At 44.8% G+C, this 13,641-nt stretch overlaps 1 protein-coding gene across 1 annotated transcript in view; it reads right to left on the bottom strand.

The window, feature by feature from the left end:
- Window positions 1-13,641, bottom strand: part of F8 (coagulation factor VIII) — an 88,260-nt gene that overhangs the window by 26,995 nt on the left and 47,624 nt on the right. Inside the window, exons 13-14 of the mRNA XM_043974747.1 lie at window positions 11,165-11,374; window positions 5,187-8,256 (exon numbers count right to left, since the gene is read on the bottom strand). Of these exons, the coding sequence (XP_043830682.1) occupies window positions 5,187-8,256; window positions 11,165-11,374 (3,280 nt within the window). The remainder of the gene's footprint in view (window positions 1-5,186; window positions 8,257-11,164; window positions 11,375-13,641) is intronic.

Raw genomic sequence — 13,641 nt, 5'->3', positions numbered from 1 at the left:
GCTAAGTCAGGTCTTCCTGACTTCAGGCCCAGTGCTCTATCCACTGATCCACTTAGCTGCCTCCTAATATTGTCCTAAGGTTGAGAAAAAACAAAACCCAACCCTATCCATATATGTATGTATCTCCCTTTGTTCAGTGGCAACTGACCACCACCTGGTACTCATTAAACTTTTTAATTTTCTAACATAGCCTTCTGATTTATTGACTTTTAGTCAACGGAACAAAGGCAGAAGAAATTATTCTCTCAGAGGATCTTGGGACCTCTGGGTTGAGGAATTGCCCAACAATCTAGCACAGTCAACAGGATGATGACAACTCCCATGTAGCACAGAGAGAGACTCTTGGATATTAGGATGGACGAGACACCTACTAGGTCAGATTTCTTAGCCATATCAGCCTCCTGGCACTCAACCATCTCCAATGTTCCAATGGATGATGAGTCAGTCTCTTCAAAGTCTTTCTATTCTGTGAGCATGGCTAGAATAGAACTTGAGAAGACCTGGTAGAAATTAGGCTGGTATTTAAGACAGTAGTTCCTGGCTCAGCTTTTGGCACTGGGCCCTTTGGCATATTTAGTATACAGCACTTCACTTTCTTTTTTTTTCTTTTGGGTGAGGCAATGGGGGTTAAGTGACTTGCCCAGGGTCACACAGCTAGTAAGTGTCAAGTGTCTGAGGCCGGATTTGAGCTCAGGTACTCCTGAATCCAGGGCCGGTGCTCTATCCACTGCGCCACCTAGCTGCCCCCCAGCACCTCACTTTCACAGAACTCTTGCACCTATTATGGTCTTAATTAGGAACTGAGGTAGCTATCCAGAACTGGGGATGACTTGGGCAAGTACAATCACTGCAGTGATTCAGGAGAAGCCCCATGGGAGAGCCTCCTTTCTCCTCTTTGTGGCCATCTGGGCTAGGACTAAGAGAAATAAACCTTATGTCCTGCTATTTGGTATTTCTGAGCTACTAAAGAAGAGACCTGTCTGGTTCTGAGCTTCTATGAGAGAGGATAAAAACTTTCTCAAAGGCTTTGAGGGCAGGGGAGCCAATTCAACTTGAGGAGAGACTGACTCACAGTTAGCCAACAAAGTAAATCAATATTTTGGGTCCCCTTTGACCAACGTGGTCAACATTTTCTCTCAACCTGGGAAACTTCCAGATCTATCTCGAAAGCTTAGGGTTAAGTGGCCCTCTGCCACATCTTAAATGGATATACTCATAAAAACCCTAGTCAGTAATGGCCAGACAACAGGAGTTTTGATTCTGACAAATTAATCTATTTTTGAGTGTTTATGGAACTTGTTCATCCTAGGCAGATGGACTATTGGTATTTTGGGGTAGAAGAAATCAAAAAGAGGAAAAAAAATGTATTAAGGCTCGGTTAAAAGATTCTCTGGAGAAGGAAAAAAAACCCTAAAAGCAGGCAGGAAATGACTGCAATATCGAAGGATCCCGACAACCTCCTCTGTCCCTAGCCTCTACCTACTGCCCAGGAAGTCTCCTTCTCCCTCCCCTGGGTGTGGCACAGGTCAAAGTGATTCTTTGTCCACTGCCTTCCATTGAGAAGGCCTCGACTCAGTCTTGAGGCCTTCTCCTGGGTTGTTTCCTATTTCCTGGCTGTCTGGTTAGTGGCTCTTCTTTGGGGAACCAGTTCTCTTTCTTTCCTGGTCTTCCCACCATCTGGGTTGCTGTCCTCTGGCTGCTGGACAGCTTATCAATGTCACAACCACGATGGCACAGAACACTCTGGGAGCAGCTCGACAGGGCAAAGGACAAGTGGGACCATTGTTTCTAATCTCGATACTCTTATGGATCCACAATACAGATATCAGGCCATCTCACTCTGTCTTTACCAGGACAATTCTTCCCCTGCCCCATTTCATGTGCTTTATTTCTTTTTCTTTCTTTTTGATTATACCACCACCAGGGCTGGGTGGAGGGGAAGTGGGTAAGAGGGATGACACTGAGGAGTCCAGGAGGCCAGAGGAGGAGGAATGCTACAAGCCACAGTAACAATGAGCTGTATTTAATACAAAAGGGCCACAAATGATACCTGGACAATTCTTGGCCTTGTCCTCCACAGAGACTCTCCAAAGTGCACTGGAGGTCTGCCTCCCTCTGGGTCTTTGACTATACCCCTAGGTTGTTCAACTGTTCCTCTTCTCTACCTCCTTTTCTGGTCACACATTTTATTTATTTATTTATCTATTTATTTTTTTAGTGAGGCAATTGGGGTTAAGTGACTTGCCCAGGGTCACACAGCTAGTAAGTGTTAAGTGTCTGAGGCTGGATTTGAACTCAGGTCGTCCTGACTCCAGGGCCGGTGCTCTATCCACTGCACCACCTAGCTGCCCCTCTGGTCACACATTTTAACTAGATTCAATTCCGTGACATTTCTCAAATGTCTTTCCATGCAAGGAAAGGACCTGGCCTAGGTGTCGGATGATAGCTTTCTCACACTATTTGTTCAAATCCCTCCCTTGAAACCTGGTATGCCACATCACCAGCATTCACCTGATCAGGCAAGCTAGTAACCCAGTCACAAAAGGAAATGGAGGGGCTCCTAGGTGGTGCTGCAGTGGATAGAGCACCAACCTGGAGTCAGGAGGATATGAGTTCAAATCCAGCCTCAGACACTTACTAGCTGTGTGACCCTGGGCAAGTCACTTAACCCCAATTGCCTCAGGGGGAGGGAGGGAGAGAGGGAGGGGGAGAGGGAGAGAGAGAGGGAGCGAGAGAGAGAGAGAAAGAAATGGACTAAATCTAAATCTGACATGACCTATTCTGGATGAAGCCATGCTTGTCTTAGTGACCATACTTTCCTTTTCCAAATGCTCATAATCTCTCTATTACTAATACAGTCTAAGATTTTGCCTGGAATAGAAATCAAGGTCATAGGCTTATCCCTTTTATAAACATTGGGACATCTGCCCAGCTCCAGTCCTTTGACACTTCTCCCTTATGCTGTACTAAACTCTGACTCTGAAATTCTTCTTCCTCCCTATTTCTAGTTCTCTCTTTTGGGGCCTTGCAGAACAAGGTTAGTCTCTTGCTCACATTACAGATCATATAGTTGAAGGCAGCTATCATGTCCTCCTGAATCATCTCTTTTTCAGGGTAAATAATCCCAATTCCTTCAACCAACCCTCATATGGCATAGACAGAAAGACTGTCACTTTCTTGCCTCCTCTGGATAGTAACTTGTAGAGGCAAATTAGTCATGTCCTCTCCAGAATTGAACTCAATCATCCAGATGTGGGCTGACCAAGAATTGGATTAGCTTTCTTGGCATCTGTTACTGTTGGCTTGGCCACCCACAGCCCCAATGCCATTCTCACACAAAATACTGTTAGTTCAGATCTCCCCCAGCACATAGCAGACAGGCAGAATTTAGTGAATCCATTTGTAGCCCTCTTCCTAATTACTCTTAGACCCTCACTTTTTAAATTTTTATTGCTATATTTTGTTTTTATATTGTTTAAATTTCTACCTTCCTTATCCTTCCCTGACCCCAGAGAGACATCCCTTCTAACGCATCTTTTAAGAACAAAAAGAGAGTGAAGAAAATATCAGCAAAACTGATCAATACGTTGAAAAAATCTGACATTTGCAATATGCAATGTTCCACGCCTGTGAACCCCCAACACACACACACACACACACACACACACACACACACACACACGCATGTACACACACACATGCACACACACCCTCTTTAGAGAAGTGGAAACAGGTGCCTTTTCCTATCTCTCCTGTTGGGAGTAGCTTATTCTTTGAATTTCTCAACATCCACTGTTGATTGTTCTGTGGTGGTTCTTTCCATTTCCATTGTTGTCGTCATTTTCCATATTGTTTTCCTGGCTCTGCTTCCTTCACTTGGCATCAGTTCATGCTTCCCTGTGTTCATATTTGTCATTTCTTACAGCCCAGTAATCTTCCAGTACCATTCTAATACCATGGTTTGTTCAGTCCTTCCTCAGTCAATGGACATCTACTTGGTTTCCAGTTCTTTGCTACCACAAAAATTGGTGTATAAAGAGCCTTTCTTTTTATCAATGACCTCCTTGGTTTCTAATAGTGGAATTTCTGGGTCAAAAGGTATGGACTTTTTTGTTTTGTTTTGTTTTGGTGAGGGTCACACAGCTAGTAAGTGTCAAGTGTCTGAAACCGGATTTGAACTCAGGTCCTTCTGAATCCAGGGCCGGCGCTCTATCTACTGCACCACCTGGCGGCCCCAGTATGGACGATTTTAGTCCCTTTATTTGCATAATTCCAAATTGCTCTGCAGAATGGTTGTACTGATTCACAGCATTAGTGTGCCTATCAACCCACAACCCCTCCACCATTGACTATTGCCATCTTTTGTCATCTTTGCCAATTTGCTGAGTATAAGGTAGGTAAAACCTCAGGGTTGTTTTTATTTGCATTTCTCTTATTATTAGTGATCTGGAGCATTCTTTCATATGGTAGTTAATAGTTTTCAATTCTTCTTTTGAGAATTGTTTGTTTATATCCTTTGACCATTTATCTATTCAAGAATGACTTTTGGTTATTTATGTGTGTGTGTGTGTATGTATAGGGTGGGCCAAAAGGCACGAAGAGGTTTCAATAGCTCCTTTCTTTTTTGTTTTTAATTTACAATACCACAGCATCATATACAGTATATATAGAAAATGAATTTATATTATGTGTGAAAAATCAAATCTTGTAAATGGTGAAAAATAAAGAAAAAATAATTTTCAAAAAGCTATTAAAACATCATGACTTTTAGCCCACCCTGTGTGTGTGCATAGTGTAGATATATATATAATATGTGTTATATAGAGAGCTATGTATTATGTATATGTGTGTACAGATATTAATGATCGATTTTGGATACAAAACTATTTTTGGAGAAATTTGATACAATTTTTTCCCCATTTAACTACTTTCCTTCTCCTAGATGCATTAATTTTGTCTGTACAAAAGCTTTTCAATTTTAGGTAATCAAACCTACCCTCACTTGTTTCAGGTCCCTGTCTTACAGCTCTGCACTTATTTCTCCTGGTGAGCCCCAAAATACCCAAATTCTTACTTTTGAGTCAGAAGAATCCTCAACCAATTATCAGCCTGGTCAAAAGACCCACTAGCAGAACATAGGCAAAATCAGATAGGTGGAAGGACAAATAACATTCTGGGAACCTTACCGGCCTCCTAGGAAATGAGGAGATTTGTTGAGCCCATAGTCCCAGATTTTTTCCTGGGCAGCAATGTAGTAGTGGCGAGTTTGTTTCTTGAAAGTGCGAGGCCCCTTGCTCTCACTATCTTCATAGATGTCAAAATCTTCCATTTGAATTTCCAAGCTGCTGTCATCGTAGCTGTCCTTTTCTGTCTCTGACTGGACAGAAGTTGGGGTCGTTTCGTTTGGAAGAAAATTCAAGGCAAATGGCTGTTGAGGGCTCTCTGAAGAATTCATGCCCCAGGTAGAAGGGGGCTCAGCTCGTTTCTGACTTGTCCCTTCTGTTAGTTTCTCCCCTCGCTTGAATAGGCTTAGGTGGGGAATAGTATCTGTCTGGGGAAAAGCTTGACCATCTGACTGATGATCTTGGGATTTCTGTTCTTCTCCTGTGAATATTTGGTTGGCAGTATGGCTACCCCAGAAAACAGGATACGTTTCCTTTGGGAAAGGCCTTTCTAAAGTTTTGGCTTCCCCTTTTCGTATGGTCACTTCCTCTGACCTCATCCCTTTACTAGATTCTGTAGTTGCCTGTGCTCTAAGAGAGACGGCCTCTGCTAAGGGAGGCAGGTGGTCAGTGACACTTGAATGTGGAACCTTCTGCATCTCTGATCTGGTGTCTAAGTCAGGCGGGATTTCTTGATGCCCAGGCTTAACAGGATGTCTTTGGACAGAGGTCATCTCTTCCTGGGCGCTACCCACCTCTTGGCCTTCTGAAAGCTCTGAGTTGAGGGTATCTAAAATAACATCTCTATCTTTGAGTGTCTGCATAATCCAGTTGCCTTCTTGAGCTGCATGGCTTCTTTCCTTGAGGTCATTATTGTGGGCTGCTGACTGGAGTTGAGAAGAGTCAGTGTAAGAAGGGGAATGAACTGACTGGGTGGGGTTTGGGGATGGAAATACCTGAGACTTTGGAGAAGACATTGTGGAGTCATCTGGCCTAGAGGCCCCTTGGCTACTCAAAGGAGGATGGGAAGTGGCAGCTTTTTGTGACTCTCCAGAGTCTGCTTTGAGCATGTCACCTTGAAGTACAAGTTGCCTTATTTTTGACCATTGGATTGCTGTGGCATTGTCTTCAAGCTCACTCCCTGTTTCTGGCTCTTCTAGCAGTAGGCCCATCTGACTTGGATTTGGGTCTCTATCCACTCTTTGCTCACTGTGATTGTCTAAAGTATGACTCTCTGCGTTCATTTCCTTCACATTCTTTTGAAGTATTCCTTCTCTGGCAAATAAATGAGTCTTCTGAAGCCCTGCATCACTTGTCGGACCACTTAACGAACTGGTTAATAGTTGTGAGTTTGGTAAAACTAGCTCAAGTGTATTCTCCTCTCCTCCTTCCAATGTACCACTCTCCTTGACGCTTGACAAGAAAAGGGCCTTAAGAAGCTTCTTTTCATTGGCCAAATAGGGTGGAGGTGAGGCTGAGATCAGTGTTTCCTTCCTTTCCATCACTTCTTGAAAGTGTGGTCTTTGTCTTGGGGTATAAGTCTCTTGTACAGTGACTAACTGAGTAGGCCGCACATTCTTGCTGTTACCCTTTGGTCTCACTCCTCTGAGGTCCGGATCATTTGTAAATGTCTTCTCTGCTGGTACCACTGTGCTCTTTTCTGAGAAGGGAATCTTCCTGTCCCAAGGTTCAAGTGCTGAGTCTGTGGTCATGGTTTGCTCCGAGACAGTCTCTGTCTTGAGGATCTGGGAGTCCTTTCTCTCATTTTCATTTTTACTGTTTGCCGAATCTGGCGATGACACCTTCTTAAATGAATCTTCGCAGTGAGGTGAGTCAGTCTTCAGTGGAACTGAGCGTATTTTTCTTGGGGGGTCTGTGAACTCTTTTCCTAGGGCCATAACATCAGTTGGCAGATGATGGGGCATGGGGACAGCTCTATTCCTGTCTAGAAGAGTGCTCCTGGTACCCCAAGAAGCCGTTTCATGAGTCTCTGTATCTTTTACCAACACAATATCTTTCCTGATTGACAGTTCACTTTCATCCAGTACAACTGGCCCACCCATAGGGAGGCTGAGAGGGCTTCCAGAGCCACTAGCTCTCATATTTGATCTGCCCAAGGAAACATTCCCTTCAAAGGCTTTTCCTTCAGGAGCCACAATGACTTCTTGAGCACTCTTTTCTTGGAATCCCTCATCCCTCAGCAGGGAAGATACCTTGCTTCCTAGGAAAACTACTTTTTTATCCTTTGAAGCCACTTTGAAAGCCTTAGAGTCAGCAGGGTTACGGTCCCTCAGCTGTATGGGTGTGGGTTTCTTAGCTAAGGGAAGTCCCTCTGGGCTTCCAAGGTTTTCTGGATGTCTTGACATGGGCCCTGCCTCTTTCCATTGAACAAAAGGGATCTGTGCAGTCATGTCTCTTAGGGCTGCTGCCAATGGGTCAGAAGATAAAAGGGCTGGAGAAAGAGTTATGTTCACTGAGGACCTGGGAAGCTCAGAATCCTCCTTCCTCAGAGCTACTCTGATTGGGGCCTGCAAACGTCCCCATGTGGCCTTACTGCTTTTGGGTTGGAGGCCAGGCCACATAAGTGGAATTGATGACCCAGTCCCATGGTGCTGGAACCTGTGATTTAAACCAAGGGAATCAGTTGGCTTCCTGAACTCCTGCACCCTGCCTGGGCCCAGGTTACTTTGCTCTCTTGGCCCAGGGCCATAGTCCACAGGAAGAGGCTCGTAGGTTGGATCTTCCAGAGCTGGTTGGAATAGATCACCTGGGCCAGCCAGGCAGTGCTTGGAAAGCACTGGTGTATCGCCAAGCCTCAGGCTTTGTGACTTGGGCACCTGGCTCTCCTCCACAGGATCAGTTTGGGATGCCGTGGTGCTTGGGAAGGGCAGCTTGTCAGGGCATGGGTGCCGATACTGAATGCTCCTCAAGCTTCTGGGCTCCAGGAAGCTATCTTTCCTCAACAAGTCAGCTGGTAGCTCATCATAGTACTCCAGAGAATCCTCAGTGTTCCCGGGGCAAGTTGCGACCTTCAGCAAGGCTGTCATGCCTCTTTTCCTAAACTCAGGGTTGTGGCAGCCTAGTATCCAGGTACCTGGAGACAAGAGAAGAACAGTGGCAGCTTATTAGGAGCCCAGCCCAGGATGCTGTTCTGATGTGCCTACGCTAGCATTTCCTCTTTTCTGAGGCCACACGGTGGGGCCTATTCTCCCAGTATTCTCAGGTGCAGGCCTGGAATCAGGAGAGGTAGAGGTGACATGGTGCCAACTGCTTTAAAGTCAGCAAAGCACTTTACAGAAACTATCTCACTTGAGTTTTACAACACCTTGGACGTACACATTCCAGGAAGCATTAGCCCCATTTTACAGGTGAAGAAACCGAGGCCCAGGGAGGTAACCTGACTTGCCATGGTCACATAGGTTATGAAGTATCTGGGGAAGGACGGATCTTTCAGACCGTGAGTCCAGTGTCTACACCCTCACTCCACCATATGTCCTCACTTTGTGACTGGCATTGTTTCTCCCCTTTCCCTTCTGCCCATTTCCTGCTTTCTCCCTTTTCCCTTCTTCCTTCTTTCCTTCCCCTTCTTCTCTTTTCTTCTCTTGTTAAACTTGTCATAATGTGGAATTCCAATACATTTTTTTGCGGGGCAATGAGGGTTGAGTGACTTGCCCAAAGTCACACAGCTAGTAAGTGTCAAGTGGCTGAGGCCAGATTTGAACTCAGGTCCTCCTGAATCCAGGGCTGGTGCTTTATCCATTGCACCATCTAGCTGCCCCCTATAATTTCTAATATATAACATATACACTAGCTACTTTTAACATTGATACCAATTAATTAATTAATTGGTTTGGTTGATGATGTTTAATAAATTAAATAATAAAATAGAGATTATATTACAATATCATACTAAACAGCTCTGCTACAGGGATCCTTCTCTTTGCTTGGTGGCCTGTTTCTATTAGAGTTTGATGCTGCTAGATTAGTGGATAGAGGGTTGGCTTGGGAACCAGGACAACTCGGGTTCAACTTCCTCTGACACATACAAGCAGCATTACCCTGGGCAAATTCCTTCCCCTTTCATCACTCAAGACAGCTCTCCAGAGCTAGAAACTGTAAAAGAGGTGTCGACCTACATTGGTAAGGCAAGTTCTCTCTCCCGGGCATTCCCTATCCCAGTTTCTATTTTTGTTATATTGACTGAACACAGGTTTGCTTCTTGTTTGTCATTTTTAGATCATATGAGCTGAAACTTTCCTATTTCTATACCTCAGAAGTAAAGATGAAAGCCCCCAAGACAACCCAGGTTTTGGTTTTTAGTTCTGTGTGGTCCTCAGGGCCCCTTTTCCTTGGGAGACAGTGGCCCTTTACAGAATGGATTGCCCTGGGGCTCAGTAAGGACTGTCCTCCTCACCACCCCCACCCCCAACCAACTCAAGGTCCAAGATCAGAACCACAAAGAAAAATGGCGCCGATATTCCCACAGCCTTTTCTCTTTCCTTTTCTCCTTTGATCTTTCCACCAATAATTTGGGCCCTTTGAAGCCTGTGAAGTCATAGCTCAGGGATGGCTCTGCACATTTCCCAGATGGGTGGGATGGTAGTGACTTACAGCAGGTCACCCAGCTCATCAATAGTCAAGTGAGTCCTTTACCATCACATTTTCCTGAGGATTAGAGAGGAAAAATAGATCCCCCTTTCACTCAAGCTGGGCTGGTTTGTATGGAACTCCAGATTACTGGAGGGAGTGCTGAGCACTAAGCCCATGGTTGGTACCAGAGTTTCTTGGTTCCAAATAAGAGACAAATGGAGAGAGAAGCAGTAGCCATGTTGGGGAAGCTAGCTCCCTAAAATGTTCCTGATTTCCAGCTTGCTTTCCTAGAGATTGCTGGAGTGAACTACCTTCGTTAAGATCAAGGTCTCTCTTGGTGGCAGCAGAAGGGCCTTGTTTGGAGAACACAGGGAACTAAGATGACTTGCTGATTGAGGTTCAGGAGAATGTCCCTCCTCCTGGTCTAGAAAAAGGAGCTAGGAATATAGCTGGTTCCTTTTTGTTCCTCAGTACTCCCTCTTTGATTTTTCCTTAGTCTTCCTTCCAGGTACAGCAAGCAAGGTGGGGAAGTGATTTCTGTGACTGGGCCACAGATGGCAGCCCTCCAGTTTGGCCTGGAGCTCACAGTCAAGGCCTGTCAGCTAAGCAAATACACCACTGCTTGACCCTTCATTTAGAGAGACTTGAAGAGCCCAGGCTCGGTTCCCCAAAAGGATGAGGTATCTATGGGGAACTGTTAGCTATCTTAATAGGTTTCAAAGTAACAAAATCAAGTGATAGCTCCACTCCATTGACTAACTAGTATCATTTCAAAAAATTGAAATGGCCAGATTAGGGTTTCGTGTGAGTGTTGAAAAGCTCCAGGGCATGAGACCAGGACTAACTTTGGTCCTGACATTTTTCTTCATCTTTTTTGCCCCGTCTGGACAACGCAGTTGCCAAGTCTCTGTTTCTCTCTGTCTCTGTCTCTGCTCTGTCTGTCTGTCTGTCTGTCTGTCTGTCTGTCTGTCTGTCTCTCTCTCTCTCTCTCTCTCTCACACACACACACACTCACAAATCCCTCTATGACTCCTACTCCTGCCCTCTGAGGCCAAATAGAACAACCTTAGTGACTTTGGTGTTTATGCACAAACTAAAGCTACAAATCATATGCTAGTTTCTGCATATTTCACCTTTCTGAGACTCAGTTTCCCCATTTCCAAAAAGAGGGACTAATTGATCTCTCAGGGAATTTCCAGTTCTGACATTCTGAGATTCTGAGGGAAAGGTTTGTATTTTTCCCCCAGAAGGGGAACCCCGATGCTTGATTTGGGTGTGGTCATTGTGTACTACATTCTACTTTTCCAAATCCATTGATTTGGGTTTTAGTCTTGGCCCAAAGGTTTGCTACAATGGAGACAAAGCCAGGGATACAGTGACATGGTCAGTGGCCACTATCCTGAGTAACTGACCGGGATTATCCATGGTCATGTAGATAGTCTCCCCAGAAAATGGGAAGAGGGTGAGTGTGTCCTCAAAGACCATCTTGTGCTTGAAGATGTAGCCAGAGAAGAAGACAGACAGGAAATCAGTCTGGGCTCCAACGCTGAGTATGTGCCAATAGGCCACCTCATGCAAACAGGCAGCCAGGTGTAAGCTGTTGAACACGTAGCCATTGATACCTGAAAAGGCAATGGAGACCAAAAGGTTTTCTCAGGGTCACAGTATCCGTACCACAGGTGGTAAGGAGACTTTTAGAGGTGAATATGTGGCAATCAATCAATCAATCAACAAACATTAAAAGCTTAATGGGAGTTGGGGCTCTCAGACCACTCCTAGACAGATATAATTCTGCCATCACAAAAAGACATGTTATGGTTCAGCCTGATTCTCACGTACAAAGTGAGGAGTCAAGCAGACTCAGGAACCAAAAAGAGAGAGGAGGCTCTAGATGTTGGGAATAGAAATCAGTCAGGAGAAAGCCCTGGAGCCAGGGGAGACATCACTTGGACTGATTTCAGGAAGGAGTTGGGGATCCCCCCAACCGCTGACCAGAGATCAACAAGAATACTAATAGCCAACATTTAGGTAGCACTTGAATGTTTCTACAGAGCTTTATGAAGACCAATAACCTATCAGTAAATAAGCATTTAGTAAATGCCTAGTGTGTGACAGGCACTATACTGGGTAGAGGGAGTTCAGAGACAAAAAGGATGCAGTCCCTGCTCTTTAAGAGCTGACATTCTATTGAGGGAGACAACATGAGCATCATGAAGGGTACACAGGACAGCTACAAGATTAATAAATGTGAAGGAAGGGGAAGATGAGGAAGGGATATAGTAGGTGGCAGCACCTGAACTGAGCTTGGAAGGAAACCTGAGTGGCCAAGTGGCCAAGGTAAAGAAAGAGTACATTTCAGGGATGCAAAGGCATGCTAATGAGAGATGGAAAAACAAGAAGCTGGCTCATAGAGTGCCTAAAGGGTAGTGAAATAAAACAAACTGGGATCATGTTGTAAATACCCATCAGAAGAATTCTTTCATATATATATTTTTTTTGGGGGGGAGGGGCAATGAGGGTTAAGTGACTTGCCCAGGGTCACACAGTGTTAAGTGTCTGAGGGCAGATTTGAACTCAGGTCCTCCTGAATCCGGGGCCGGTGCTTTATCCACTGCACTACCTAGCTGTCCCCTTTCTGTCTTCCTGACTCTATCATTTATCTCCAATCTCTCCTTCCCTATTGACTATAAACATGCCTGTGTCTGTGCAAAAAAATTCTTCACTTCTTCCTTCCATCCCTGCTATCATCTTGTATCTCTTCTGCCCTTTGTGGCTAAATCCCTAGAAAAAGCCATCTATACTAGGTGCCTCCACTTCTTCTCCTTTCACTCTCTTCTTAACCTGTTACAACCTATCTTCTGACTTCAACATTCCACCCAAACTGCTCTCTCCAAAGTTACCAAGGATCTCTTAGTTGCCAAATCCAATGTTTTTTTCTCAACCTCTCTGTAGCCTTTGATACTATCGATCACCCTCTTTTCATTGATCCTCTCTTCTCTCTAGGTTTTCAAGGCATCTCTCTCTCCTGGCTCTCTTCCTATTTATCAGACCATTCCTTCTCAGTCTCCTTTGATGAATCCTCTTTTAGATCACATCTGCTAGGGGCAGATAGATGGCACAGTGGATAAAGCACTGGCCCTGGATTCAGGAGGACCTGAGTTCAAATCCGGCCTCAGACCCTTGACACTTTCTAGCTGTGTGACCCTGGGCAAGTCACTTAACCCTCACTGCCCCACCAAAAAATAAAAAAATTGGGGCAGCTAGGTGGCGCAGTGGCTAGAGCACCGGCCCTGGAGTCAGGAGTACCTGAGTTCAAATCCAGCCTCAGACACTTAACACTTACTAGCTGTGTGACCCTGGGCACGTCACTTAACCCCAATTACCTCACTTAAAAAACAATTTTAAAAAATTAAAAAAATTTAAAAATAGATCACATCTGCTAACTGTGGGTACCCCCAGGGTTCTGTCCTGGGTCTCCTTCCCTGATCCCTCTATACTACTTCACTTGGTGATCTCATCAGCTCCCATGGACTGAATTATCATCTCTTTACCAGTAATTCTCTCCTCTTTTGTTTGTTGGGGGCAATCAGGTTAAGTGACTTGCCCAGGGTCACACAGCTAGTATCTGAGATTAGATTTTAACTCAGGTTCCCCTGACATCATGGCCAGTGCTGTATCCACTGCACCACTTAGCTGCCCTCTTTACGGGTAATTCTCAAATCTATCTATGTTTCCCTAATCTCTCTGCTGACCTCCAACCTTACATTCCCAACTACCTTTTGGACATTTCGAAATGGATGTCCAGTAGACATTAAGATGTCTAATCTTAAACTCAACATGTCTAAGACTAAACTGATTATTTCTTCCCCTAACTCCTCCCACAACTTCC

Source organism: Dromiciops gliroides, chromosome X, assembly GCF_019393635.1.
Source record: "Dromiciops gliroides isolate mDroGli1 chromosome X, mDroGli1.pri, whole genome shotgun sequence".
Classification (NCBI taxonomy): Eukaryota; Metazoa; Chordata; class Mammalia; order Microbiotheria; family Microbiotheriidae; genus Dromiciops; species Dromiciops gliroides.
This window is presented reverse-complemented; position numbering and strand designations above follow the sequence as displayed.